Source organism: Muscardinus avellanarius, assembly GCF_963383645.1.
Source record: "Muscardinus avellanarius genome assembly, chromosome: 3".
Lineage (NCBI taxonomy): Eukaryota > Metazoa > Chordata > Mammalia > Rodentia > Gliridae > Muscardinus > Muscardinus avellanarius.
Window position 1 is genome coordinate 81,974,341 of NC_137788.1, and position 25,474 is coordinate 81,999,814.

General features: G+C 40.3%; 1 protein-coding gene across 1 annotated transcript in view; it reads left to right on the top strand.

Annotated features, from left to right (window-relative positions):
• Positions 1-707: 707 nt before the first annotated feature.
• The window catches only part of BTBD8 (BTB domain containing 8), a gene marked incomplete at both ends in the record, with an annotated part of 92,238 nt that continues 67,471 nt past the window's right edge, over positions 708-25,474 (top strand). The window contains 4 exons of the mRNA XM_080693076.1: positions 708-856; positions 9,994-10,191; positions 18,414-18,610; positions 23,736-23,853. Coding sequence (XP_080549202.1) covers positions 708-856; positions 9,994-10,191; positions 18,414-18,610; positions 23,736-23,853 — 662 coding nt within the window. The remainder of the gene's footprint in view (positions 857-9,993; positions 10,192-18,413; positions 18,611-23,735; positions 23,854-25,474) is intronic.

Sequence of the window (25,474 nt, forward strand, 5' to 3'; positions counted from 1 at the left end):
TCCCAAAGTCAGTTATTCCTCAGGATTGAGAAGCAGGTGAGGGGGTGAGACTTGCTGCTAGGTCCTTTTCCTTGGGGGTAAAAAACCTAACAGCAGGAAGACACGGCATACAAAGGCTGACAGTATTGATTTAAACTCAGTCCTTAATAAAGCGCCTTTTATTTTTTATTTTATGTATTTATTTTCTAGTGGTACTGCTACCTCGGAGCTATACTCCCAGACCTATTTTATACTTTATTTGTTAACAGGGCTCCACTAAATTGCTGAGAGCATAAGTAGCTGAGGCTGGCTTCGAACCAGTGCGATCTCAGCCTCCCAGCGCAGGGATTACAAACGTGCGCCACCACGCCCGACTAATAAAAATTTCTTTTAAAATCAATAGTTGAAGACGACCAGAAAGCAAAGCAGTGGGACAGGGAGGAGGGAACGCCAGCTCCAGGGCGACGGGGGCGGGGCGCCCGCAGGCAGAGGTAAACACAGCGAGTACGCCTGCGCACACCACCCCGGTCACGTGCCGGCGCCCTCGGGCCTCTGACGTCACCGGAGGGCGGTCCGGCTGCTTTAAGAGCCGACCGCAAACAGGAGGGGCGTCAACCTTTTCACTCTGGGGCGGGCTCGGTCGGAGCGTTTGGTCGGAAACGCCCCCTTCTCCTTCCAGGGCCCGCTAGGGAGAGTGGTCAGCCGGTGCCGCGCAGCCTTGGTGGGGCATGGCCGGTTGTGGGGAGGGCGGCGCGGCCCCCGAGGTGCTTCTGGGGTCCCCCGGAGTTTGCAGTAAGGGGCTGCCCAAGAAAGGGCTCAGTGAGCGGCGCCGGCTGAAGGCGACGGTGTCGGAGCAGCTCAGCCGGGATCTGCTCAGGTAGGGGAGGCGGGAACTCCGGCGGCTTCAGTTGCTAAAGCGCCCGCCTCCGCCCCAAGCGTGGCCTCCTCCTGATGTCTCCCCATCCTCCTCTCCAGTCCCCCAGCCTCCCCATTCCTCCCGGGCGGCCTCGCACACCCTCAGTGACCAGTCTCCAGCATTTCGGACACCACATGCAAAAGGAAAGCAGAAACTGAAGTCGCAGTTATGTGCAGCACCCATTTACGCTAACATTCTAATAGGAGCAGGCTCTGGTGCTCGAAAGACACATCACTAAAGGGGCAGATCCAGGTTTAGAAACGTGCACTTAAAAAAAAGAAAATAAAGCCTGGCGTGTTGGCGCACACCTGTATTCCCAGTACTTGGGAGGCTGAGGCTGGGGGTGGGGGGTCGCAGGTTAAGGCCAGCCTTAGCAGCTTAGATCTTGTTTAAAAATAAAGGCCTGGAGGTATAGCTCAGAGGTAGGAAGCCCTTGGGCACAAACCTCAGTAAAACACACACACACACACGAAAGGAAATCAGAAAAAAGACTTTGGAATGAAGAACAAATTATAGGTGCCTCGGTCTTCTTTTGAGCTCTGCTGGAACTCTCTATAAACAGTTGGGCAGAAATGCTTATATGAATTATTTCCCGATTGCAACCTGGCTCCCTCTCTCCGCCTAGAACCCTCTGTAGCTCCCAGCTTCTGCGAGGACCCGAGCAAATGAAGAGGTGGTTTGAAGCTTAACTTTTGTAAGCCTTGGGATATCCTCCTTTGGCTGTAAGGAATCTAGTTAGTCATCTCCATTTATAAAGAAAATGAACTTAGAAATATTACCTAGCTGATTTACACCATGAAAACTTTGACTCTTGAACTTGAGTGTACATTAGAATCATCTTTACTGGGTTTCAGTTGGTCTTTGATGTGGCCCAGGATTTTTGTGTTTCTAACAAGGTCTCAGGTGATGCTAATGCTGTTGGCCAGAATCACTTTGAGGACCACTTAAGTAAACAGAATTACAAGTAATAACTAACAGTTTTGCAGCATTCCACTTTTGCGTGCTACTGGGCATTCTACCTGTGAGCTATCCCCCCAGCTCTTTCTTTTCTTCTATCTTTTTTTGGAATCAGTTTCCCACTAGGTTGCTGGTAGACAACTCGTGTTGTTTTGTGAGCCTTAAAATGTCACCCATTTAAGAAAGTTATATAAATAATAGGTTGAAAGTGTAGCCTCATCCTAATAGCAACTGAACCCCTAAGTTCCTATTATAGGAAAAGACAGATGTGGTGGTGCATGCCTGTAATGTCAGTACTTGAGAGGCTTAGACAAGAAGATCACAGGTCTGAGGATAGCCTCAGCAACTTAGCCATATCTTCAGCAACCTAGTGAGACCCTGTTTTCAAACAACAACAACAAAAAAGGGCTGGGGGTGTAGCTCAGAGATAGAATGGCACTGGGTTCAATCCTCAGTAACAGACACACAATGAAGAAAAATAGGAGTAGCGATATTTTTTAGCAAAAACTTCAAATGCTTATCTAGTCACCTTTATATGCTGAGTTTATTTTCTCCAAGTACAGCAATAGCATTTATTTATTCTGCAGATATTAAATATCTAGCACCAGCCAGGTATCTAGTCCTATACTGTGTCCTAAGCAATTGAAGATTAAGTTCAGTGGTAGAGTGCCCTGACTTCAGTCTTCAGTACTTTAGAAGAAGAAAAGGAAGATATTGCTTTGGCGTTTGTTCTTAGAGTTTAGAGAGATAATGGTCAAACAAAAGTGGCAGTGGTGGTAGGAGTGAGTTGGGGAAGGCTTTTCAGTGTGACATTTGAGTGAGCTCTTGGGTATTATGTATTCATTAGGCAGATTAATGGATTCTAGAGTATTAGATTAAGAAGGGGGAGGTAGGGGGTGCCTAAAAGGGAATGGCTTTTATAGTCAGAGGGATTTGAAAGAGCTTGATTTATTTTGGGAAAGTAAGTTGCATTAACTTCTAGGTTACCTGATATAATGTGATATGTGGAGAAGTGAGGGAAAACAGAAAATGATTTCAGCTGTTCAAAAGACAGATCTCGTAGAACTGGAAAGATGCTTGGGCTGTAACAATTGCATAGGAAGACCTCATTGATTAGTGGACCATTATTCAGAATAGTTTAAGAGAAAAAAGTCAGTAGAGGCGGGTATGGTGGTGCAGGCTTGTAATTCCAGTCTTTGGAAGGCTGAGACAGAAGGATTGCAGGTTTGAGGCCAGCCCCAGCAACTTAACATAGTTCTCAGCAACCTAGTGAGACCCTGAAACAAAATAAGTAAAACAGGAGCCAGGCGTGAAGGCCTACGCTTGTAATCCTAGCACTTGGGAGGCTGAGACAGGAGGATTACACATGTTTGAAGCCAGCCTCAGCTACTTAGTGAAGCTCTTGGCAACTTAGACCCTGTTTCCAAATAAAGTATAAATTAGGTCTGGGAGTATAGCTTAGAGGTTGAAAGCCCCTGGATTCCACCCAGTATCACAAAAATAAAACAGGGATGGGGTACTCAGAGATAAAACACCTTTGGATTCAATCCCCAGCACCATGAAAAAAAAAAAGCTAACATATATTACCTTTTCACTACTTACTATATACTGGACTTATATGTAATGTTTTATTTACTTTTCTCATGAATCCTGTGAGGTGAATATTGTTATCTTCATTTAAGAGATGAGAGAAAGCTGGGTGTGGTGGCGCACGCTTGTAATCCCAGCATTCGGGAGGTTGAGACTGGAGGATCACGGTTCATGGACAGCCTCAGCTACTTAGTGAGGCCCTCTGCAACTCAGTGAGACCCGGTTTCAAAATAAAGAATAAGCTGGGTGTGGTGGTGCACGCTTGGAATCCCCGTGCTTGGGAGGCTGAGACAGGAGGATGTACAGGTTCAAAGCCAGCCTCAGCTACTTAGGCTCTTAGCAACTTAATGAGACCCTGTTTCTTTTTCTTTTCTTTCTTTCTTTTTTTCTTTTTTTGGTGGTACTGGGGTTCCTGGAAGCCCTTCTACCTCCAGGCTACACTCCCAGACCTATTTTTATATTTTTTAAAATTTGGAAACAGGGTCTCCTAAGCCAGCGCGCGCGGCTGGCTTCGAACCTGCGCGATCCTCCTGTCTCTGCCTCCCAAGCGCGGGGATTATAAGCATGTGCCACCACGCCCGGCGAGACCTTGTTTCTAAATAAAATATAAAATAGGTCTGGGAGTATAGCCCGGAGGTAGAAAGCCTCTGGGTCCCACCCCTCCCCCCCAAAAAAATTATAAAATAGGGCAGGGGGTATAGCTTGGAGGTCGAATGCCCCTGGGTTCCATCCTCAGACCCGGGGGTGGGGGATGAGAGACACATTGGATAAACAGAAGTAATGAAATCAGAATAAGAACTTAGCAATCGGTTCCAGAGGTAGTAAAGTGACTTGTCCAAGGTCACACAGGCAGCATATGAACCCAGACAGTCCCCCTTCTCTACAGTCACTGTACAGACTAATCTTGCAGTAGCCTTGTCCCATCATCTCTGCTCCCCTTAACATTTTTTTTTTTATGGTACCATGGATTTGCTTTGGAGTGTTGTTAGCATGCTCTCTGTTGGTCCTGTTGATCATAGACAACCTCCCTTGGAGTTCTCTTGTTTAACTTTTGCATCAGCTAATGGCTAACAGGCCCAGTCCTTGATCTATTCAGATGTGATTAGGGCATGAGGCACACAGTGCCAACCAGAGCCATAATAAATTTGGTTGTTTATTGGAAGAAGGTGATGGGTATGGCAGGCAGTCACAGTGACTGCATGGAGCGTGAATAGATACACTAAGTCTAGATGACAGAGGCCTTCTTTCTCCAGGGATATGGTTGGAATGTATTCTGGAGAAAGTGGAGAGAGCCATTGGGGCTTTTAAAACATGAATTAACATATTTGTGTGTGTGTGTGTGTGTGTGTGTGTGTGTGTGTGTGTGTGTTACTGGGGATGGAACCCAGAGGCATTCTACCCTTAAGCTATACCCTCAGCCCTATTTTTGATTCTTTATTTTGAAACAGGGTCTCACTGAGTTGGAGAGGGCCTCACTAAGTAGCTGAGGCTGTCCTCAAACCTTGATCCTCCTGTCTCAGCCTCTTGAATGCTGGGATTACAAGTGTGCGTCACCACGGCCGGCACATATTTGGGTTGTGAGTTTGAGAAAAGAAAGATTGGAAAGAGATTTGCTAGGAGATTTTGTAATAGTTGAGGGATACATACTGGCAGTGGAAATAGAAATTTTAACAGGGTTGGTAACTGACTACATGTGGGAGAACTGGGAAAGGGGAATGGAATATGGCCTTAAATTTTAGGACATTTGAAAGGGAGGTATATAAGGAATGTTCAGGAAGCTCTGTCAAGGAGACATCTGGAGTTGAACAGGAAGGTTGGACTAACAGAGATTAAAGGTTGGTGGCATCACCAGCACTTAGATACCCAACCAAGGGCTTTTAACTTCCTTTAGCCTTCTATATCCAATTACTAATTAATACCTTAAGAGTGCATACACACACACACACACACACACACACACACACACACACACACACACACTTTTTTGGGGGGGATTCTACCTCCAAGCTACGCTCCCAACCCTTTTTATTTTTTACTTTTTTATATTTGAAGCAGAGTCTTGCTAAGTTGCTGAGACTGGTCCTGAACCTGTGATCCTATCTCAGCCTCCAATGGGACTACAGGCATGTGCCACCATGCCCAGTTTACCTCTATATATTTTAATTGCAACCCCCCCCCCCCATTGGTCTTCTGGCTCCAGCTCTTCACATCATCCTTCTGTGTTGTGTGGTAGTTTTTTCATCTTCATTCTCAATTCTATCTTCTTTCAACACTTAACAGAGGATGATATGAAAAATACACTTTCCCGTGTTTCAAACTGTTTGACACCCCTTCAATAGTAGGTTACATTGAGCTTTTTGTCTCTCGTTCATCTTTATCCCTGTAGCTTCATCTGCCACCGTTCACCCTCTCAGTCCTCTCTGCAGGCCGATTTGTAGCTCCACGCTCACTTCACCTTTGTAAGGAACTTGGTCAGGAACTCCCTTTTGCCTTGCCTTGCTTCACTTTCCTAATCAATTCCTTTTTTTTTTTTTTTTTTTTTTTTTGGTGGCACTATCGGGGATCAAACCCAAGGGCATTCTATCTCTGAGTCTCAACCTCTACCTGATTTTATTTTGAAAGGGTCTTACTAAGTTGCCGAGGACCTCACTAAATGGTTGCAGCTGGCATTGAACCTGAAATCCTTTCTCAGCCTCCCAAGTTACAGGCACGTGCCATCATGACCAGCGCTCCCTAACCAACTCTAATTCTGTCTTTAAGAATCTCATTTGATTTCATGCCCTCTATGAGATCTTTTCTTAATGTCTGTACTTAGAAAAAATGTATTTATTTCAGTCTAAGTGTGGTGGTATATGCCTGTAACACCAGTATTTGGGAGGCTGAAACTGGAGGATTGCAGGTTCAAAGACAGCCTCAACAAGTAGTGAAACTCTGAGAAATCTAGTGAGACCCTGTTTAAAAATAAAAATAGGGCTGGAAGTGTAGGTTAGAGGTAGAATAACCTGCATTCAATCTACAATAACACACACATACATTTGTGCTAGTGAATGTGTCACATTTTATAGTGCTTTTAGTCCTTGTTTCCCTACTATATAGTATAAACTTCTTGAGGGTAGGTAGTTTGTTATCTTTATATTTCTAGTGCTTAGTACATAGTACATGCTCAAAAAATGTTTAGTGATAACTGGGTTTTATCAACCATCTAAATGCTTTAGATAGATTATATTATGATTTGAATATTTGTCCCTTCCAAAATTTAAGTTGAAATTTAACTACCATTGTAGCACTATTAAGAGGTTGGACCTTTAGTGGTGATTAAGGCCATGAGGGCTCTACACTCATGGGCGGGACTGACACCTTATGCTAGAGTGAGCTTGCCCCTCCCCCCGATTTTTCTTCCCTCTTGCCTCCCACCTGTGATGATGAGGCAGAAAGGCCCCTGCCAGATTTTGGCACTTTGATGCTGGACTTGCTAGCCTCTAATCTGAGCCATTAAGTTTCTGTTCATTATAAGTTATCTAGTCGATGATATTCCATTAGGGCAGCATAAAATGGAAAAAGACAGGTTAAGCCGGGTGTGATGGCACACGTTTATAATCCCAGCATTCGGGAGGCTGACAGGAGGATCACGGATTATGACGGCCTCAGCTACTACTTAGGGAGGCCCTTTGCAACTCAGTGAGAAACTTGTTTCAAAAAATAAGACTAAAAAAAAAATCAGGCTGGGGTGTAGCTCGGAGGAACAATGCCCCTAGGTTCTATCCCCAATAGCTCAAATTTAAAAAAAAATGGAAAAAGGTTAGTACAGTAGTTGGCAAAGAAATTAAATGAAAAGCTGAGTCTTGACAACATTAAACTTTTGCTCCAATCTGCCCCTGCTCTAGACTTACTTTTAGCTAAGCCAGTAACCTCCCATGTTTAAACCAATCTGAGTCAGTTTTTCTGTTATTTTAACAGTTACAGGATACACTGGCAACAGATACAAGTGGCTTTATAAAAGATGGTTGCAGTGGCACATGCCTGGAACTCTAGTACTTGGAAGGCTGAGAGGAAGATCACAGGTTTGAGCCCAGTGTGGGCAACTCAGTGAGACCATGTTTCAAAATAATAAATAAATCAGGGCTCTAGGTATAGCTGAGAAGTAGAGCACCCCTGAGTTCGGTGCCCAGCACCTCTCTTAAACATTATATTTTCATGCTGACAATATTTTACGCATGTTGACCTTTTGTCATTTAACATACTCATGAGCATCTATTGAGAACAGGAGGATTCTGGAGTGGTGGTTATTTGGCTACCAGTTGCAATGCTTCCTTAATCACTCAAGGGGGAAGGGAACAAATTGAATGCACAATTTGAGTTTGAGGTTTTTTTTTTTTTTTTGCAATACTAGGGATTGAACCCAGAGGCATTCTATCTCTGAGTGACACCCCCGGCCCTGTTATTTTTTAAGGGAGTTTATTATTATTATTATTTTTTGCAATCATACATCACTTTGGAATACAAGACTTGAGAGGATATACTAGCACATATCATCCAATAATCCCTCATCCACTCCCCATCCCATTCCCTCCCCCTCCCTCGATCCTATGCTTAATTGGTGATTATCTTTGATATAATTGTTTACACACCTCATGAGTTTTAAAGAGATTCCATTCTCCCCCATCCCCTCCCCTCTGATTGGTCACCTTAATTGCTTCTCAGTAGGCCGGCCCTGTTTTTCTTTATTTAGAAAAGGGTCTCACTAAATTGTGGAGGGCCTCACCAAGTAGCTGAGGCTGGCTGAGAACCTGTGATTCTCCTGTCTCAGCCTCCTGAGTATTGGAATTATAAGCATGCACCACTACTCCCGGCAAGTTTAAGTTTTTAAAACTTAAGAGGACAGCACACTGTGTAACTTTAAAATTACTTATAAAAATAACTTATTGAGCCAGGGTTGTGGTTCATGACTAATTGCAGTACTTCAGAAGGCTGAGACAGAGGATCAGATTTGAGGGCTAGCCTCAACAACTTAGCAAGACCCTGTTCATAGTAAAAGTAAAAGCGGTTGGGATGTAGATCAGTGGTAGAATGCTCTGCATTCAGTTCCTAGTACACACACACACACACACACACACACACACACACACACACACAGAATTGTTGAAACTGTTGACCAAACTAAGATGCATCATCTGCTTGTTTTCAAGGGTTTGAAAACTTTGTTCTTTGAACCATTTGTTTTGCTCAGGGTAAAATCGGATCATTCAAAAAGCAGATATTGAACCTTGCTGTGTCATGAAGATAGTTTTGCCCTTGGGGAGTTCATTGTCTAATAGAGAGAAATACATAAAAATAATGATGCAGTGACAGATGAGCTACAATAGAAGTATGTTCTGAGTGTAATGGGATGAGAGGAAGGGGCCATTTACCGGTCCTGGGGGACTGCAAGTGTCCTTGGCAACTCTCCAGGCTTTCTCTGTAATGGCTGTCTTCACCCATTACTTGTACCTCCCCTAGAGTAATGGTGTGATTGCCAATTATATCCTGCCATGCAGAAGTCTCCTGAGAACATATACCTTGATGATCATATTGCTACAGTGATAAGTATTATTTAGTATTTAGAGAGTAAAATAGGCAAAAGATTATATTATGGAAGTTTCTACTGTGATGTTGATTGCTATTCTTCCATTACTTTTTACATACATGAAATTAATGAGCCTTATCATAACTATGACTATATATTAGTAAAGGGATTTAATGGGTTTACTCCCTGAGTCCATCATTTTAATAATAGATTAGAGCATGATTAATTCTATTTGGGTGGCTAGAAAAGGGCTTAGATGTCACATTCTTGACATCCAAGCCTGCATTTCGGACTTGGTAATTGCAGTCCAAACAAAGTGTACCAGTTTCTAATCTGAATTGTCTATTGTTATGTTTGGTTTGTTGGTGTTATTGACTGTTTACTTTTTTCGTTTCGAGTTTAGTAAGATTTTTTTTAAAAACAAATTCTTTTTAATAGTCAGCAACCATGTTAACTTTGTGTTCTGTGTTTCAAAATAAATCTAAAGAAGGCACATATTAAAAGAAAATAAACATAGGTAGCAGAAAATAAAATTTATTAGTATTAATAGAAACCAGTGATAGTGGTATATGCCGTAATCCCAGTCAGTACTTCGGAGGCTGAAACAGAAGGATTGTAGGTTTAAGGCCAGCCTTAGTGACTTAATGAGACTCTGTTTCAGAATTTTTAAAAAGTAAATAAGTGGGCTAGGGATGTAGCTTGGAGGTAGAACACCCCTGGATTCAGTCCCCAGTACCAAAATAAAAAGAAGGTGGCATAAATAAGGAAAGATATTTAGAAAAAGTTGTCTTATAGCGAAATTACCTTTGTTTTCATTATAAATGTTTAGAAATTAGATTCTAAGTGTTCTTTGGAATGAAGTCAGAACAAATCTATTTTCTATTTTCTATTTACTTATTTTGTCTCTATTTTAAATTTGTTTTGAGTCTGTTTTATAAAAATGTATTTCCTAGCATCACTAAACTATACTTTTTTTTATTCATTACAGGATTTTAAGAGAAGAAATCCATACAGATATTTCTTTCTCTATAGATAACACTTTGTTCAAAGCACACAAAGCAGTCCTTCTAGCAAGAGTTCCTCACTTTTATTTTCATATTAGTGGACAGACATCAAATAATTTAACAAATCAAGAGCCTGTTCTTGTGGAGAATGTGGCAGCTTCAGCATTTAGAACATTTTTACAGTAAGTGTCTTATCTTTTTTCCTTTTATGTTTAAATGTAATATATAACTGGATATTTTTAAATATATTTGTGTGGGGGGCATATGTTTTCATTGCTTTCATAACCTGATAAAGAAAATATGTTTGCTTAAATTTAAGTCATCTTAGTAATAAAGACTGATTCTGGAATGGAAATGTAGCACGGTGCTAGAAGGCCCTGTCTGCTTGGATCCTAGCATGTACATGCGTGTGTGCACGCGCACAGACACACATACAGTGATCCTAAGAGACGAGAAATGAATGTTGTGCTCTCTGATAATCTGAATGAACTATTCTATGGTAGTTTCTCAATAGCGGCACTATTGACCTTTTTTTGTTGGTTAATTGTTTTGTTGTGGGGCATTGCTGTATATTTTAGGAGGTTTAATTGTGACAACCAAAATGTCTTCAGAGGTTGTCAGATGTCCCAGGGGCTGGTGAAGAAGGTTGTTGAGAGCCATTGACATGTACTTCTGTATTACTGATATTTAAAACTTTAAATTATATTTATAAAAGTAAAATACCGACAGGCGTGGTGGCGCACACTTGTAATCCCTGCACTTGGGAGGTGGAGACAGGAGGATCATGCATGTTCAAAGCCAGTGCACTGGATTAAGAGACCCTGTTTTCAAATAAAAAGTATAAAATAAAATAGGTCTTGGAGTATAGCCCTGAGGAAGAAGGGTTTCCAGGAACCCCAGTGCCACCAAAAAAAAAAAAAAAAAAAAAAAATACCTTAGATTCGATAATTTACAAATGGTAGGAATTTGTCACCACAGCTTGAAGACTTGGAAGTCTTAGATAAAGTCAGCAGGTTTTATGGTTGCCAAGGGCTAATTCCCCATAGACGGCACCTTCTCTGTGTCCTCACGTAGCAGAAGTAATGGCTCCCTTGGGTCTCCCTTTAAAGGGCACTAATCCTGTTTATGAGGGGAAACCCTTACAACCTTATGCCTCATTTTTTGGTACCGCCACATTAGAGATCAAGCTTCAACATACAGTTTTATGGACACAAGCATTTAGACAATAGCAGCTTGTCAATCAAATTTTTTGAAAATTGATCAATTGAATTTTTAATAACATTTTTTTATTGCTGAATAATATTCAGTCATGAGTATACCACATTTTATTTATGTTCATCAGTCTAGGCCATTTAAGTTTTTCCCACCTTTTGGCTGTTACCAATACTGCTGTGAGCCTGTTTCTACTGCTTTAAAATTCCCCTAAAAGTAAAATTGGTAGGTCATATATGAGGTGACTCTTTGTTTAACCTTTTGAGAAACTGCCAGATCTTCCAAAATGGCTATACCGTTTTACATTCCTGCCAGAAGTATATGAAGGTTTCATTTTCTTCGTATCCTCAGCAACACTTGTTATTATCTTGTCTCTTTTATTATAACTATCCTACTGGATATGAACTAGTATCTTTATGGTTTTCATTTGTATTTCCCTGATAACTAATAATGTTGAGCACATTTTAATGTCCTTATTTGCCATTTTAATACCTTCTTTTGAGAACTATGTATTCATATCCTTTGCCCATTTTAATTAGGTTATTTATATTATTGAGTTATAAGATTTTTTAATATTCTGGAATATAGACACTATTCAGATGTAAGATTTGAAGAGATTTTTTTTTCATTCTGTAGGTTGTCTTTTCTTTTTTTATTTTAATCTCCTTTATTTTGTGTGGTGCTAAGGATTGAAACCAGGGGCATTCTACCTCCAAAATATACCCCATACCCAATGTTTTATTTTTTATTTTCTATTTTGAAACAGGGTGTCACTAAGTTGCAGAGGGCCTCACTAAGTAGCCGAGGCTGTCCTTGAACCGCAATCCTGTCTCAGCCTCCCAAGTACTGGGATTACAAGTGTCCACCACCACTCCCAGCTGTCTTTTACTTTCCTGATTGCTCCATCTGTGACAAGAAAGTTTAATTTTTTTTTTTCAGTACTGGGGATTGAATCCTGGGGTGCTCAAGCACTGAGTTACATTCTTAGCCCTTTTTTATTTTTATTTTTTAATTCAAAACGGAATCTCACTAAGTTGCTAAGGCTGGCCTCAAACTTGCAATTCAAAAGAGACCTATCCAAAGATAGTCTACAGAGACTGCCTCAGCCTCATGTGCAGCTAGGATTACAGGTTCATGCCACTGTGGTATGTACAAAGATTTACTCTTATTTTCTTTTGATAGTTTTATGATACTTTTGACTCTGACATTTAGGTCTATGACCCATTTTGAGTTAATTTTTGTATATGGTCTAAAGAAGGGGTCTAACTTTTTGTTGTGGTTTGCTTGCTTTGGGTACTGGGAATTAAACCCAGGGGTCTTCTACTGCTGACTTACACCCCAGCTATATTTATTTTTTATTTTGAAACAGGGTCTTGCTATGCTACTGAGGCTGGCCTTGAACCTGTCATCTTCCTGTGTCAGACTGCCAAGTATTGTACCTGGCTCTAACTTTATTCTTTTGTTTGTAGCTATCCAAACTTGTTCCAAGCACCATTCCTTTTTCTTTTTTTCTTTTTCTGAATGAAACCCCTTCCCCTTTTTATTTTTTATTTGTGACAGGGTCTCACTGAGTTGCTGGGACTGGCCTTGAGCTTCTGGCCCTCCTGCCTCAGCTTCCCGGGTTGCTGGGATTATAAGCATGCACCCCCATGCTGGCTCCAATGCTGTTGTCTTACAGTTCGCTCTGCTTCGTCACACATCTGTATTCCCACAGAGGACTCCTTGTCCCTGCCACTACCTTCCCTCGCACACATTTTCTCCCTCACATTTGTCCCCAGAATGGATATTTCCCATTCTTTGAAGAAACTGCTCTTTCCCCACTGGATTGTTTGGACATCCTTGTTGAAAACCAGTTGTCCATTGCTGTAGTGAGTTCTCTTCCACCAGAATTCTGTATTGAAGTCTTATCCCTCAGTGTGATGGTAGTTAAAGATGGGACCTTTGGGAGGTAATTAGGCTTAAGTGATTTCCTGAGGGTAGGGTTCTTATAAGGATCACTACCTTTATGAGAAAAGAGACAGAGAACTTGTGCTGTCTTTCTCTCCTCATCTTGTTAGGACACAGTGAAATGGTGGCACCTGGAAGCCAGGAAGAAGGCCTTCACCAGAACCCGATTATGCCGTCACTCTTATCTTGGACTTCTAACCACCAAAACTGTGCCAAATTGTTATTTAAGCACCCAGGGTATGGTATTTTGTTATGGCAGCCTGAGATGACCAGTACATTTATAAATGTAAGAATTTATTTCAGGTCTAGTCCACTGATCTGTACGTCTGTTATGCCAATGCCAATTGTCAGTTTTGACTATTATGAGAATGAAGTTGGATTTTTGTGTTTTTATGTCCTGGACTCTACATATTTTTTAGGTGACAATCTTATTTGATGATATGTCCTTTGCTTGTAATCAGAATCATGTTAACTTTAGTCTAGAAAATTGTCTTTGGATCATTAAACATTAAGTATATTTGAGTGATTTGACTTATTCTTCATTTTATGTTCCAACACTAGCTAGAGCAATCAGTTTTTCTTTGAGTATTATTATGTGAAGCTCCTATAAGTGAAAATGGAAAATTGAAAAACTGCATAATCTTGACTACTACTTATTTGTTAGAACAGCATGACATACTATAAATTAATATTTCAAGTGCAATTTAGGAAATTATTTTCCAGTGTAGATCACAGGCTTTTCATTGAGTTGCAAATCCTGAGTTAAAAATGTATATTTTTTTTCTTCAGTAGGTGGTCTAGTGGAGTTTTTATAAGAGGCTTTGTAGTCGAGCCAGATCTACCATTTCTAAATATGTAACTATGTGAACTTGTACTAATCACTTACCATTGGTTTCATCATCTAAAAAAAAGGCCATAATACCTACCTCATAAAGTTATTGTGAGCTTTAAATGAGATGCTTATAAAGCACTTAGCCTAGTAGCATGGCAGCCTGACATATAAGTACTGAGCAAATTTTAATAAAATTAAATGTTTAGTTAGCACTATAACTTCTACATGTCTGCTGCAGCTACTAAGTATATGTTTAAAAGAAGATCAAGCCGAATGGGTCTGCCCACGCCTTGAATTCCAGCTACTCAGGAAGCTGAGACAGGAGAATTCCAAGTTCAAAGCCAGCCTCATTGAATTACAAGACTCTTTCTCAATAAAAAAAATAAAGGGCTAGGATGTAGCATAGAGGTAGAATGCTCCTGGGTTCAATCCTCAATATTGGGGAAAAAAAACCTGAATAGGCCAAATATGGGGATAGACTATTTTTTTATACAGGAGGGAAAGAGAGAAATTACATTAGTGTTGTTGTTATTATTATTATTATTATTATTATTATTATTATTATTTATTATTATTATTTTTTTTGGTGGTACTGGGGCTCCTGGAAGCCCTTCTACCTCCGGGTTACACTCCCAGACCTATTTTTATATTTTCATTTGGAAACAGGGTCTCTTAAGCCAGCGCGGCTGGCTTCGAACCTGCGCGATCCTCCTGTCTCCGCCTCCCAAGCGCGGGGATTACAAGCGTGCGCCACCACGCCCGGCAGTGTTATTCTTTATTATTAAAAGTTATGAGGAACCGGGCGTAGTGGTACACGCTTGTAATCCCAGCATTCAGGAAGCTGAGACCGGAGGATCTCCGTTTGCAGACAGCCTCAGCTATGTAGTGAGGCCCTCCACAACTTAGACCCTGTTTCAAAATAAAGAACAAAACATAGGGCAGGGGGTGTATCTCAGAGGTCCAATGCCCCTGGGTTCCATCCCCAAACCCACACACACAAACAAATGATGAGGAAAAGAGATTGAGTTAGAGATAAAGTGAGAGTGAAGAAATCCCAGGGCTTGTCAGCAAGACAGATACTTGCCTTTTCCTGGCTGTGCTTTAGCTTGTTTCTTTCAGCTTTTGGTTTCTCATTTAGAACAAAGAAATTTTGAATAGCTGGCTTTGTACCTCATCACATTTCCCAATACTGTATTTTGAGCAATTAGTTACATTCTATTTTTATATTGGGTTAGTCATGTACATCTGAGGTTCTATACACTCCTTGAGATCAGATTCTCATTGATGTGCCTGTCCCGCCATAGCTCATTTAGTGTCTTGTACATAGAACATCCTGTGGTGTACTGCCCCCTCCTTTTTAGCCGACTGCATTGAAATTGACTATATTAAAATAATTCATAAGGAGAGTATATTATAATGGAAAACACTGACATTAAACTTCTTTTAGTAAACATTCATATAAAAAAGCTAGATGTGATGGTGCACACCTATAATCTCAGTACTTGGGAGGCTGAGACAGGAGGATCACAGGTTTAAGGCCAGCCTCAGCAATTTTGTGAGATCCTCAGTAACTTTGGGAGACCCAGTTTCAAAATAAGAAAATAAAAAAGGCTAGTGATGCAGTTCAGAGGTAAAATGCCCCTGGTTCAATCTCAGTATTACTACTACTAAAATAAATAAATTAAAATTTAAAATAAAAAATAACTGGGGTATAGCTTGACGGTGGAATGTTCTTGGGTTTAATTTCCAAGAACCAAAAAATAAGAAAAGGAAAAAGAAATTCTGATAAAATAGATTTTTGAATTTTTGCTCTATGTTTGTTTGTATTCAATCTTTTATTTATAAAATTATTAATATCAGGAGTACCGGGGATTGAACTCAGGGGCATTCTACCTCCAAGCTAGGTCCCCAGCCCTTTTTCTTTTTTACTTTGAAACAGTTTCTCTAGAAACTTAACTCTTGATGATTCTAGTTGCTGCATTGGTGATGTTTCCCAAAGCATGGCCTCAGTTGCTATCTTCAAGTTCTCTTGTTCACTTCACCTCATGTTCTAGAGCAGTTCCATTCTAGCTTAGGAAGACTGGTGACGTGTCATGAAGCTGAAGAAAGAGACGCGGACGGATCTAGAATTGTACAGAGTAAATTTACTGGGGAATTTACTGATGGGAACCCGATTCTGGGTGGCAGCAGGACCAGCTGGATCCCCGTAGTTTGGGTCAGAAAGAGGATTGTACTTATAGGTCAGGACAACAGTGACTTCATCCTAGCTGGAACGTACCTGCTTCATCCTAATATTGAAGGGCTAAGCACATTCCTGGAGCCAGGGTCCAGTCATAAAGCTCCACATAGCACTCTAATGGCTTTGGCTTTTATAAGTTGCTGGGAAACTTTGCAGAAAAAAAAATGGCTAGGGTTCTGGGGACATCATTGTGCTTATGATTCAAGATAACTGCAGTCCTGTCAAGGTGAATCTATATACTTCAGTTGTTCACTACCATGTCAAATCCTAACTCATCTTGTTACCAGTAACGTGACTCCATAATCTTTCCAGGCATCTCCCCTCTAATTTCTACCTCTCTTTTTCACTTACTCCCTTTAGGACTCCAACTACAATAATTCATTGTCTTAGTTAATTTTCTGTTGCCTATACAGAATACCTGAGACTGGATAATTGATATAGCGAAAAGGTTTATTTGGCTCATGGATCTGGAAGTCCAAGAGCATAGTGCTGGCATCTGCTTGACTCCTAGTGAGGACCTCGTGCTGCAGAGTGGAAGAGTGGTGGACACATTCAAGGACAGGCACTCGTGTGAGAGACCTAAGGGAAGTGCCAGGCTCCTTCTGTAATACCCTTGGCATGAGGACTGGTCTACTGCCAGAGCTAATCCAGTCTCTGGAGAAGGAAATTTATCTATCCATGAGGGCAGAGCCTCCATAACCTAGTTACCTCCCAAGTCTCCACCTCCCAATGATTTCACACTGGGAATCAAATTTCAACCTGAGTTTTGGTGGAGACAAACCATACCCAGGCCATAGCACTCATCAGCCATTTTAAAGTCTCTGATCCTCTTCTGTCCTTATTTCCCTTCTTACTCAGCTCAAATTAATTTGGCTATATCACTATCACTCCTGCATACAGCTTGAGCTCCCCTTCCCCCTCTGAATTTGTTTTTTATTTACATAGCAAAACCCAAAATATTACATCCATCTTTTTTACCGCTTTACTCTTGCACTGCACTTATACAGCTTAATGTGGCTAGAAAAAACACACAACCCTGCTAACCAGCCTTACTTTACATGGATGACTGTGACCTCCAGTAGGCACTTAGGATGTCAGTCTTAATACATGGCTTTTGTCCTTCCTTCTATCCATGTGCTATAGAACATTGATTTTTTGTGTGTGTTTAACCACTCCTGACTTGGTGAGTCAAATCCCAGTTGGTCATTGTGTTTAATCAAACTTCTTATATATTGTATGTTGCTGGCTTCACTTTACTATTTTTTTTTTTTTTGGTACTGGGGATTTAACTCAAAGGCCATCTATCTCTGAGCTTCTCCCCTAGCCCTATTCTTTATTCTTATTTAGGTTGATGAGAGTCTCACTACTTGCTGAGGCTGTCCTTGGACTTGCTATCCTCCTGACTCAGTCTCCCAATAACCGGATTATATGCCTGTGCCATAATGCCTGGCTTACCGAGGGTTTTTTCAGTTATAGTAATAAGGAATATATGTCTGTATTTTTATTTCCTTGTTTTGTCCTTGTCTCAATAACACTGGCTTCACAGAATGATTTGGGAAGTGTTACTTCCTCTTCTGTTTTTGGGAAAGGTTTGTGAGGATTGGTTGGTGTTAATTCTTTGAATATTTAGTAAAATTCGCCAGTGAAGCCACCTAGTTCTGGCTCTTTCCTTTGTTGGAGGTTCTTGATGACTAATTTGTTCTATTTGTTGAAGATCCGCTCACATAGTCTTGTTTCTTCTTGAGTCAGGTTTTGTAATGTGTGTCTTTTTGGGAATTTTCTATTTCATCTAGATTATCTAATTTTTTGGCATTATATATTTTAACACTAAAAAAATTTTATAGAATACTTTCAGACTTCCTTCAGTTTTCAGTTGACCTTGCTACACTTAATACAGACTAAAAAGGTTTTAAAATTGTGTTTAACATATATAAATATGTTTAAAAACAAATGTTTAAAAGAAAATTTCCCCAATGTGCTGCTCTCATACATACACACATAAACATATGCATGAAATATATACATATACATAAACACATACGTGATGTAGGTCTATACATGTGTATACGTGTATCTACATACATATTTATGTATATTATGCGCATTGGAGATCTAGCTTTTTTCCTCCTAGAATCACCCCTATTTTAATGAATACTTGATATTTTGTCTTTCAGGATTGTATATTCATCAAACAAAGACATAAAAAACCATGAGGAAGAAATGTGTAGGAACATGGTAATAGAAACCGGGACACCACAAAAAAAGCTTGACCTCACTTCTCAAACATGTGAAACTTCATCTGAATGTTCTCTTCAGAAGCATGAAATTCCAGAACATGTCCGTGATAGAGATGACAGTTTAATTTCCAATGGTGAGGAATTTTGGTGTATTTGTAAAATTTTATAGATGTGAAGCCAGGCATGGTGGCACACAACTGTAATTCTAGTACTTGAGAGGCTAAGACAGGAGGATTACAGATTTGAGGTCAGCCCAGCAACCTAGCAAAACCCTGTTTTAAAATAAAAATACATATATTCCAAAATAAAATATAGACATGAAAATAATTATAATCTGATATAATTAGAGAAAAGTTTATTTTAAAACTCCCCTATTGTGGGGCGTGGTGGCACACACCTATAATCCCAGTGCTTGGGAGGCTGAAACAGGAGGGTCACAGGTTTGTGGCCAGTCTCAGCAACTTGGTGAGACTCTGTTTCAAAATAAAAAAGCCAGGCATGGTGGTGCACGCTTGTAACCCCCCAGCGTTTGGGAGGCTGAGACAGGAGGATCACGGTTGGTTCGTGGACAGCCTTAGCTACTTAGCCCATTTGCAACTCAGTGAGACCTTGTTTCAAAATAAAGACTAAAAAATAGGGCTAGAGGTATAGCTTGGAGATAGAATGCTTCTGTGTTCCATCCCCAGTACCACACACACACACACACAAAAAAAAAAAAAAAAAAAAAGATGAGTTTGGGTGTGTAGCTCAGAGGTAGAACACCCCTAGGTTCAATCCCCAGTACCATTAAACAAAACAAAACAAACTTCTTTGATTTTCTTTTTTAAAAAAGTATGGGGAAAGGAGTATATTATTGTGGTCAACTCCCAATGTCCCCAAGTAACTAGAAATCTATTATGAATAAATCTACATTTATTTCACAATTTAAACAAATATGCCTCTCCATGTCATTATTTTTATGCTAGTCTATACCAGTAAGATTTTAGCAAACTATAGAGTCAGTTCTGTTATAATCACAATATATGCATTCATTAAAAAAAAGGCTAGCCAGTCATGGTGGCATATACCTATAATCCCAGTACTTGGGGAGCTGAGACAGGAAGATCACAGGATCGAGGACAGCCTCAGTAAGTAGTGAGACTCATCAACCTAGTTATACCCTCTTTCAAAATAAAAATAGGGCTAAGGTGTAGCTCTGAGGTGAAATGCCCCTGGGTTCAATCCCCAGTAACACACACACACACACACACACACACACACACACACACACACACACACACACACGCTAGGCTACACAAAAATTCCTGTTACATAAAAACTTTGTGACATGTTTAAGATAGTGACCAGGTGAGCACTGTGGCACATGCCTGTAATCCTAGTACTTGGGAGACTGAGACGGGAGGATTGCAGATTTGAGGTCAATCTCATCAATTTAACAAGATCCTCAACAATTTAGCAAAACCCTGTTTCAAAATAAAATTAAAAAGGGTCAGGGGTATAACTTTGAGGTAGTATGCCCTGGGTTCAATCCCCAGTACCCCCCACCAAAAAAATAGTAACCTAGTAAAAATGGTAGCTCAGTTTAACACATTAATTGGCTAAGAAATATGATGGTTTGGATTTAAAATGTCCCTAAGGAGCCGGGCGTGGTGGCGCACGCTTGTAATCCCAGCATTTGGGAGGCTGAGACCAGAATCGTGGTTCACGGACAGCCTCAGCTACTTAGGCCCTCCACAACTCAGTGAGACCCTGTTTCAAAGTAAAGTATAAAAAAATTGGGCAGGGAGTGTAGCTTGGAGGTCCTCTGGGTTCCATCCCCAGACCTGCAACAAATAAATAAATAAATATCCCAAGGCCGCATGTCAGATAGGACAGCCATGTGTGGAGGCGAGTCTTGGTTCCTGGGGAATGGTCCCAGGTGTGTGGCTGGGCACGGTGTTTTCCCAGGCTAGCTACTGCATCTTCCTGCCCCTTTATCCTCTGCCACCATGAGCTGACAAGCTCTTACCCTCTCTCTGCTCCCCACCATGATGCCCTGAAAACCTTAGAGCCCTGATGCCTACTTGGAAACCAGCTCATAAATGAATTATGACCTCTGAAATCTCCAGAAACATGAGCAAATAAGTCTCTTCAGTGGTCATCTGGTACTTTGGGTCACATCACTGAGAATGCTGACTGAAATATGTGAACACATTACATATGCTCATTTACCTTAGAAAAGACCTTTAGTTTGTAGAAGTAGGGGTCAGAAGGGTTGTAGCTTTTTGTGTTTATCTTTACATCTTTCTCTCTCTAGGGAGGGAGAAAGAGAAAGATTGATGTATAGTGGGGGCATTCTAGCTAAAGCAGTGGTTAAGTCCTTGTTACAGTAACAAGGAGCTGGATGTTGTAGGGCCTATAAGAATTGTTAAGGACTTTGGTTCTTACTCTAAAAGAAATGGAGCTGTGGGAAGGTTTTGAGTTCAGATGGACCATGACCAGGATTGCATTTTGAAAAGATGTCTCTGGATGCTAATAGATTTTGGGGCCAGGTGTGATGGTGCACACCTATAATCCTAGTACTTGTGCTACGAAGGATCTCAGGTTTGAAGCCAGCCTCGGCAGTTTAGGCTTTCAGCAACTTTGCGAGACTGTTTCCAAATAAGAAATAAAAAGGGCTGGAGGTGGAGCTTGGAGATAGAATGCCCCTCTGGGTTCAATCCCTAGCACTACAGAAAAAAAAAAGGAAAGAAAAAAAGAAGATTGTGAGGATTAAGAGTGAGAGATTTGGGCTAAGGTATAACAGTGTAGATGTTGAATAGTAGTTGGGTTCTGGATCTTTTGATGGTAGAGCCCATATTGGCATTGTAGTTTTTACTCCAGGCTTATAAATTGTTCAGTGGGAGTCTGTCAGAAGCTAATGATTTAGAAACTAAATAAAGTTTCTGGACTGACAAAGTATAACATCCAGTTGTTAAAAGAAAAATTTTAGGCAAAATAAATATAATTGGGTTTATTTTATTTTATTTTATTTTTTGGTGATACTGGGGGTGGAACCCAGGAGCTACCCAGGCTATACTCCCAGACCTTTTTTAATATTTTATTTGGAAACAGGGTCTCACTAAGTTGCTGAGAGCCTCACTAAGTAGCTGAGGCTGGCTTCGAACCCGTGCGATCCTCCTGTCTCAGCCTCCCAAGCGCAGGGATTAAAAGTGTGCGCCACCACGCCCGGCTAACTGGGTTTATTTGAACAAAGAAGAATTCATAAGCCAGGCAGCACTCAAAACTAGGAGGTTTAGAAGGCTCCACTCTGTCACCTGGGCAGGGAGTATTTAGATGGAAGAAGGAAATAAAGTACAGATTACTTGGTTGCTTACGGTTAGGCCTTTGTCTTATTTGGACATGGTTTGACCACTTGGCTACCTGGGGTTGGATAAAATTTCACTACTTGGGATTATTGAGGTCTAGCTGTCCATTACCAAAAGAAATATAGTTCTAAGTTTTTGGTTTGTTTACTTAATAAGTTAGGTTGTAGTTTATTATGAAGGAACTCAAAGGATGGAGACAATGTCAGGTCAAATTAAATTTAGTACAGTGTAGTTTCCACACACTATAATACACATTGATCTACACCGGTATTTATGAACTATGTTGTACAGTGTAGTATTTCTCCTTTTTATTTTACTTGTTTTATATTTCATTTTCTACTACCTAAATGGTGAATCTTTTGAAGAAAAAAAAAGAGGTTTTTTGTTTTTTGGTTTCTTTTTGTGGAACTGGGGATGGAATCCAGGGGCTTTCTACCTCCAGGCTACACTCCCAGACCAATTTTATACTTTATTGGAAAACAGGTCTCACTGAGTTTCTGAGAGCCTCAATAAGTAGCTGAGGTTGGCTTCGAACCTGTGTGATCCTCCTATCTCAGCCTCCCAAGTGCTGGGATTACAAGCATGTGCCACCATGCCCAGATTGAAAGGTGTTTTTTTTTTTTTATCTTATTTTTGTATATCTCTTCTTTCTTTCTTTCTCTTTCTTTCTTTCTTTCTTCCTTTCTTTCTTTCTTTCTTTCTTTCTTTCTTTCTTTCTTTCTTTCTTTTTTTGGTGGTACTGGGGTTCCTGGAAGCCCTTCTACCTCTCGGCTACACTCCCAGACCTATTTTTACATTTTTATTTGGAAACAGGGTCTCCTAAGCCAGTGCGCGCGGCTGCCTTCGAACCTGCGCGATCCTCCTGTCTCTGCCTCCCAAGCACGGGGATTACAAGCGTGCGCCACCACGCCCGGCTCTGTATCTCTTCATTCTGTGTGTAGTAATAACCTCATAGTACTCTTAACAACCCATTAATTTTAGTTGAATTTCTATCCCTTTATACATCAGTCTAGCCATATATTCATAAAGCAGAGTATATTAGATTTATATCACTATAGTGAAATATCTGAGATAATTAATTTATAAAGAGAAATGGATTATTTTGGTTGCAGTATTGGAGGTCCTAGTCTATGATCAGGTGGGCTGGGTGCTTTGGGCCTTGCTGGCTGTGCCAGATGGCAGTGGTGGGGAGTACCTGGCAGAACACTGCTCACCTGTGACCAGGAGGCGGAAGAGGAAGGGACCAGGGTCCCACAATCCCCTCTAAGGACATTCTCCCAGTGACTTAATAAAAACTCTCCCTTGGCTCCATCTCCCATTCAGTATCTAAACTTTAGGGAATAGAAAGAATCACTTAGTGGAAAAGAAAATCGAATTGGGAAAACTGATGGCTTTCTAACTCAGATATCCATGAAATAAATTAGCTTTTGGCCTGTAGTTTTGTGATGTTATATTTAAATGTGTTTCTGTATTTAAAGGTTTATCTATATTTAAGTGTAAATAGAAATATTTTATTTTATTTATTTATTTATTTGCAGGTCTGGGGTGGAACCCAGGGGCATTCGACCTCTGAGCTACACCCCCTGCCCTAATTTTTATTCTTTATTTTGAAACCAGGTCTCACTGAGTTGCAGAGGGCCTCACTAAATAGCTGAGGCTGTCTGTGAACTGCTATCTTCCGGTCTCAGCCTCCCAAATGCTGGGATTAGAAGTGTGCACCACCACGCCCGGCAAAATAAATATTTTAAAGCAGAAAGTATAAGTGGTTTAAAATCTGTTTTATTTAAATTTACCACTTAAATATTCCATTTATTTGAGATAATTATGTAGAAAAAGCTCTTGCTGACATAGAAAAAAATTTTGGAATGTTTATAATATTAAAGAAATTATCTTTTATTTTTCTCTTTTGAAGATAATTATGACTTGGAGCCTGCATCTGAATTAGGAGAAGATTTATTGAAGCTTTATGTGAAGCATTGTTGTCCAGATATTGATATTTATGCTGGTGGAAGAAGTTTTAAAGCTCACAGGTAAATAGATGTGTGGTTGATTTGGTGTCTTGGTTGTGATGTTAAAATGTAGAAGAATGACTATCTTTTTCTCACACAGTGGTTTTCTAGCTCTGCTTCATGTCGGCCACAGGGGACTGTGATGATTCCTCAGGGTTCTCTGACAGAGGAAGAGGTTGGCCATCAGACTGGGTTTTCTGTCTGCGGCCCCATCGGTGCATGCAGGTCCATCCAGAAAATGAGCGTGCACGAGTTTCAGCCACAGCAGCTCTTCTATTTTTTCACACTGGGTATAAACCTAAGATTTCAGTAGAAGGAAATGTTCTGTTGCCTAAAATAGGTTTGAAAGCCCCTGTCACAGTAAATGTAGTTAAATATAGTTTTCAATTTTATACGCATTATGGTATTGAGAATTATTATTTCTACATGAATGGCATATATTTTCTCTGAATACATTTTGGCATGAATTCTGTGATTCAAAATAGAGATACTCATGAATTGCCTTGATTAGGAGGCTTAATATTTCAATGAACTTTTTAAAATCCATTGTTCAGCTTTAGAGTTGAGTTGCTTAGAAATTCCAGGCTTTGGGTTTCAAATTAAAGGCTGCTGCCTGTTTCGCTTGGGCTCTTTTGATCATAAGTTGCTAAAATCTGCCTAAAAAGAAAAAATTTGAATAAGAAATCTAGATTATGTGTTGGAATTCAAGGGAAGTACAGCTGGGCTTCACTGTGAACTAGAACCAGAACCAGAAATCCAAGGAGCCCAGACAGTTCTTCTTCCATCTGCTCATGTTCCAAATATGAATGTTGATAAATTATTTTGGTGCTTCTGAAGAGGAGAAACCATGCCATTTGCAATGGCAAGAAGCGGTTTTCTAGGCTCAGGTTTCCTTACCTCTTAATGAAATTAGCAGTAGGCTTAAATTACAGAAATCTGCCAAGCTCAGGTATCACACTGGTTTTGCTGGTTAATTGTGTACATTGCCAAACACTAGGATTGCCAGAAAATTTGCTCACCACAATTTGAAGTTCTGTTTCTGGGAATATGTGTTTTGTAAATATATGTACATACATATACATATTTTCCTAATTCTTATGAAATCTGCATTGTTTATAGTAACATACAGAATGTAGTATAGGTTGATCAGTATATTTTTGGTGTCATGAATATACATCTTCTAAATCATAGTGTATGTGTCTTTTTTTTTTTTTTGCTAACACTTTAAAGATTTAACTTAATTTTGTATCCAGGTCTTTCTTGAGACCATGTGGACATCTCACCAAAGTTCTGATTATTGAGCCCTGAAGCTGTTGCCATCACCCAGGGGAGGCAGGACCCTGTGACCATTTGCAGTTTGTCCTCAATGTATTGGGCTTCTCCCTATGTGCTGCCCGAGAGTGGCCAAATAGAACTGTGTTTTAGTAACTGAATCTAGAAAATTAAGTTTGTATTCCAGGACAGCGCTTGCTCACATTTCTGTCTTGCTTTGTTAACGTAGCAACAACAACAACAACAACAACAACAACAACAAATAAAATAAATTTATATTAACTAGAAGGGCAATTTCCTGAGGATAGTTTCAAGATCTGAATTTATTTTCCCTATTTTGTTGTCCTTATGTAAGTTACAGTAACATATT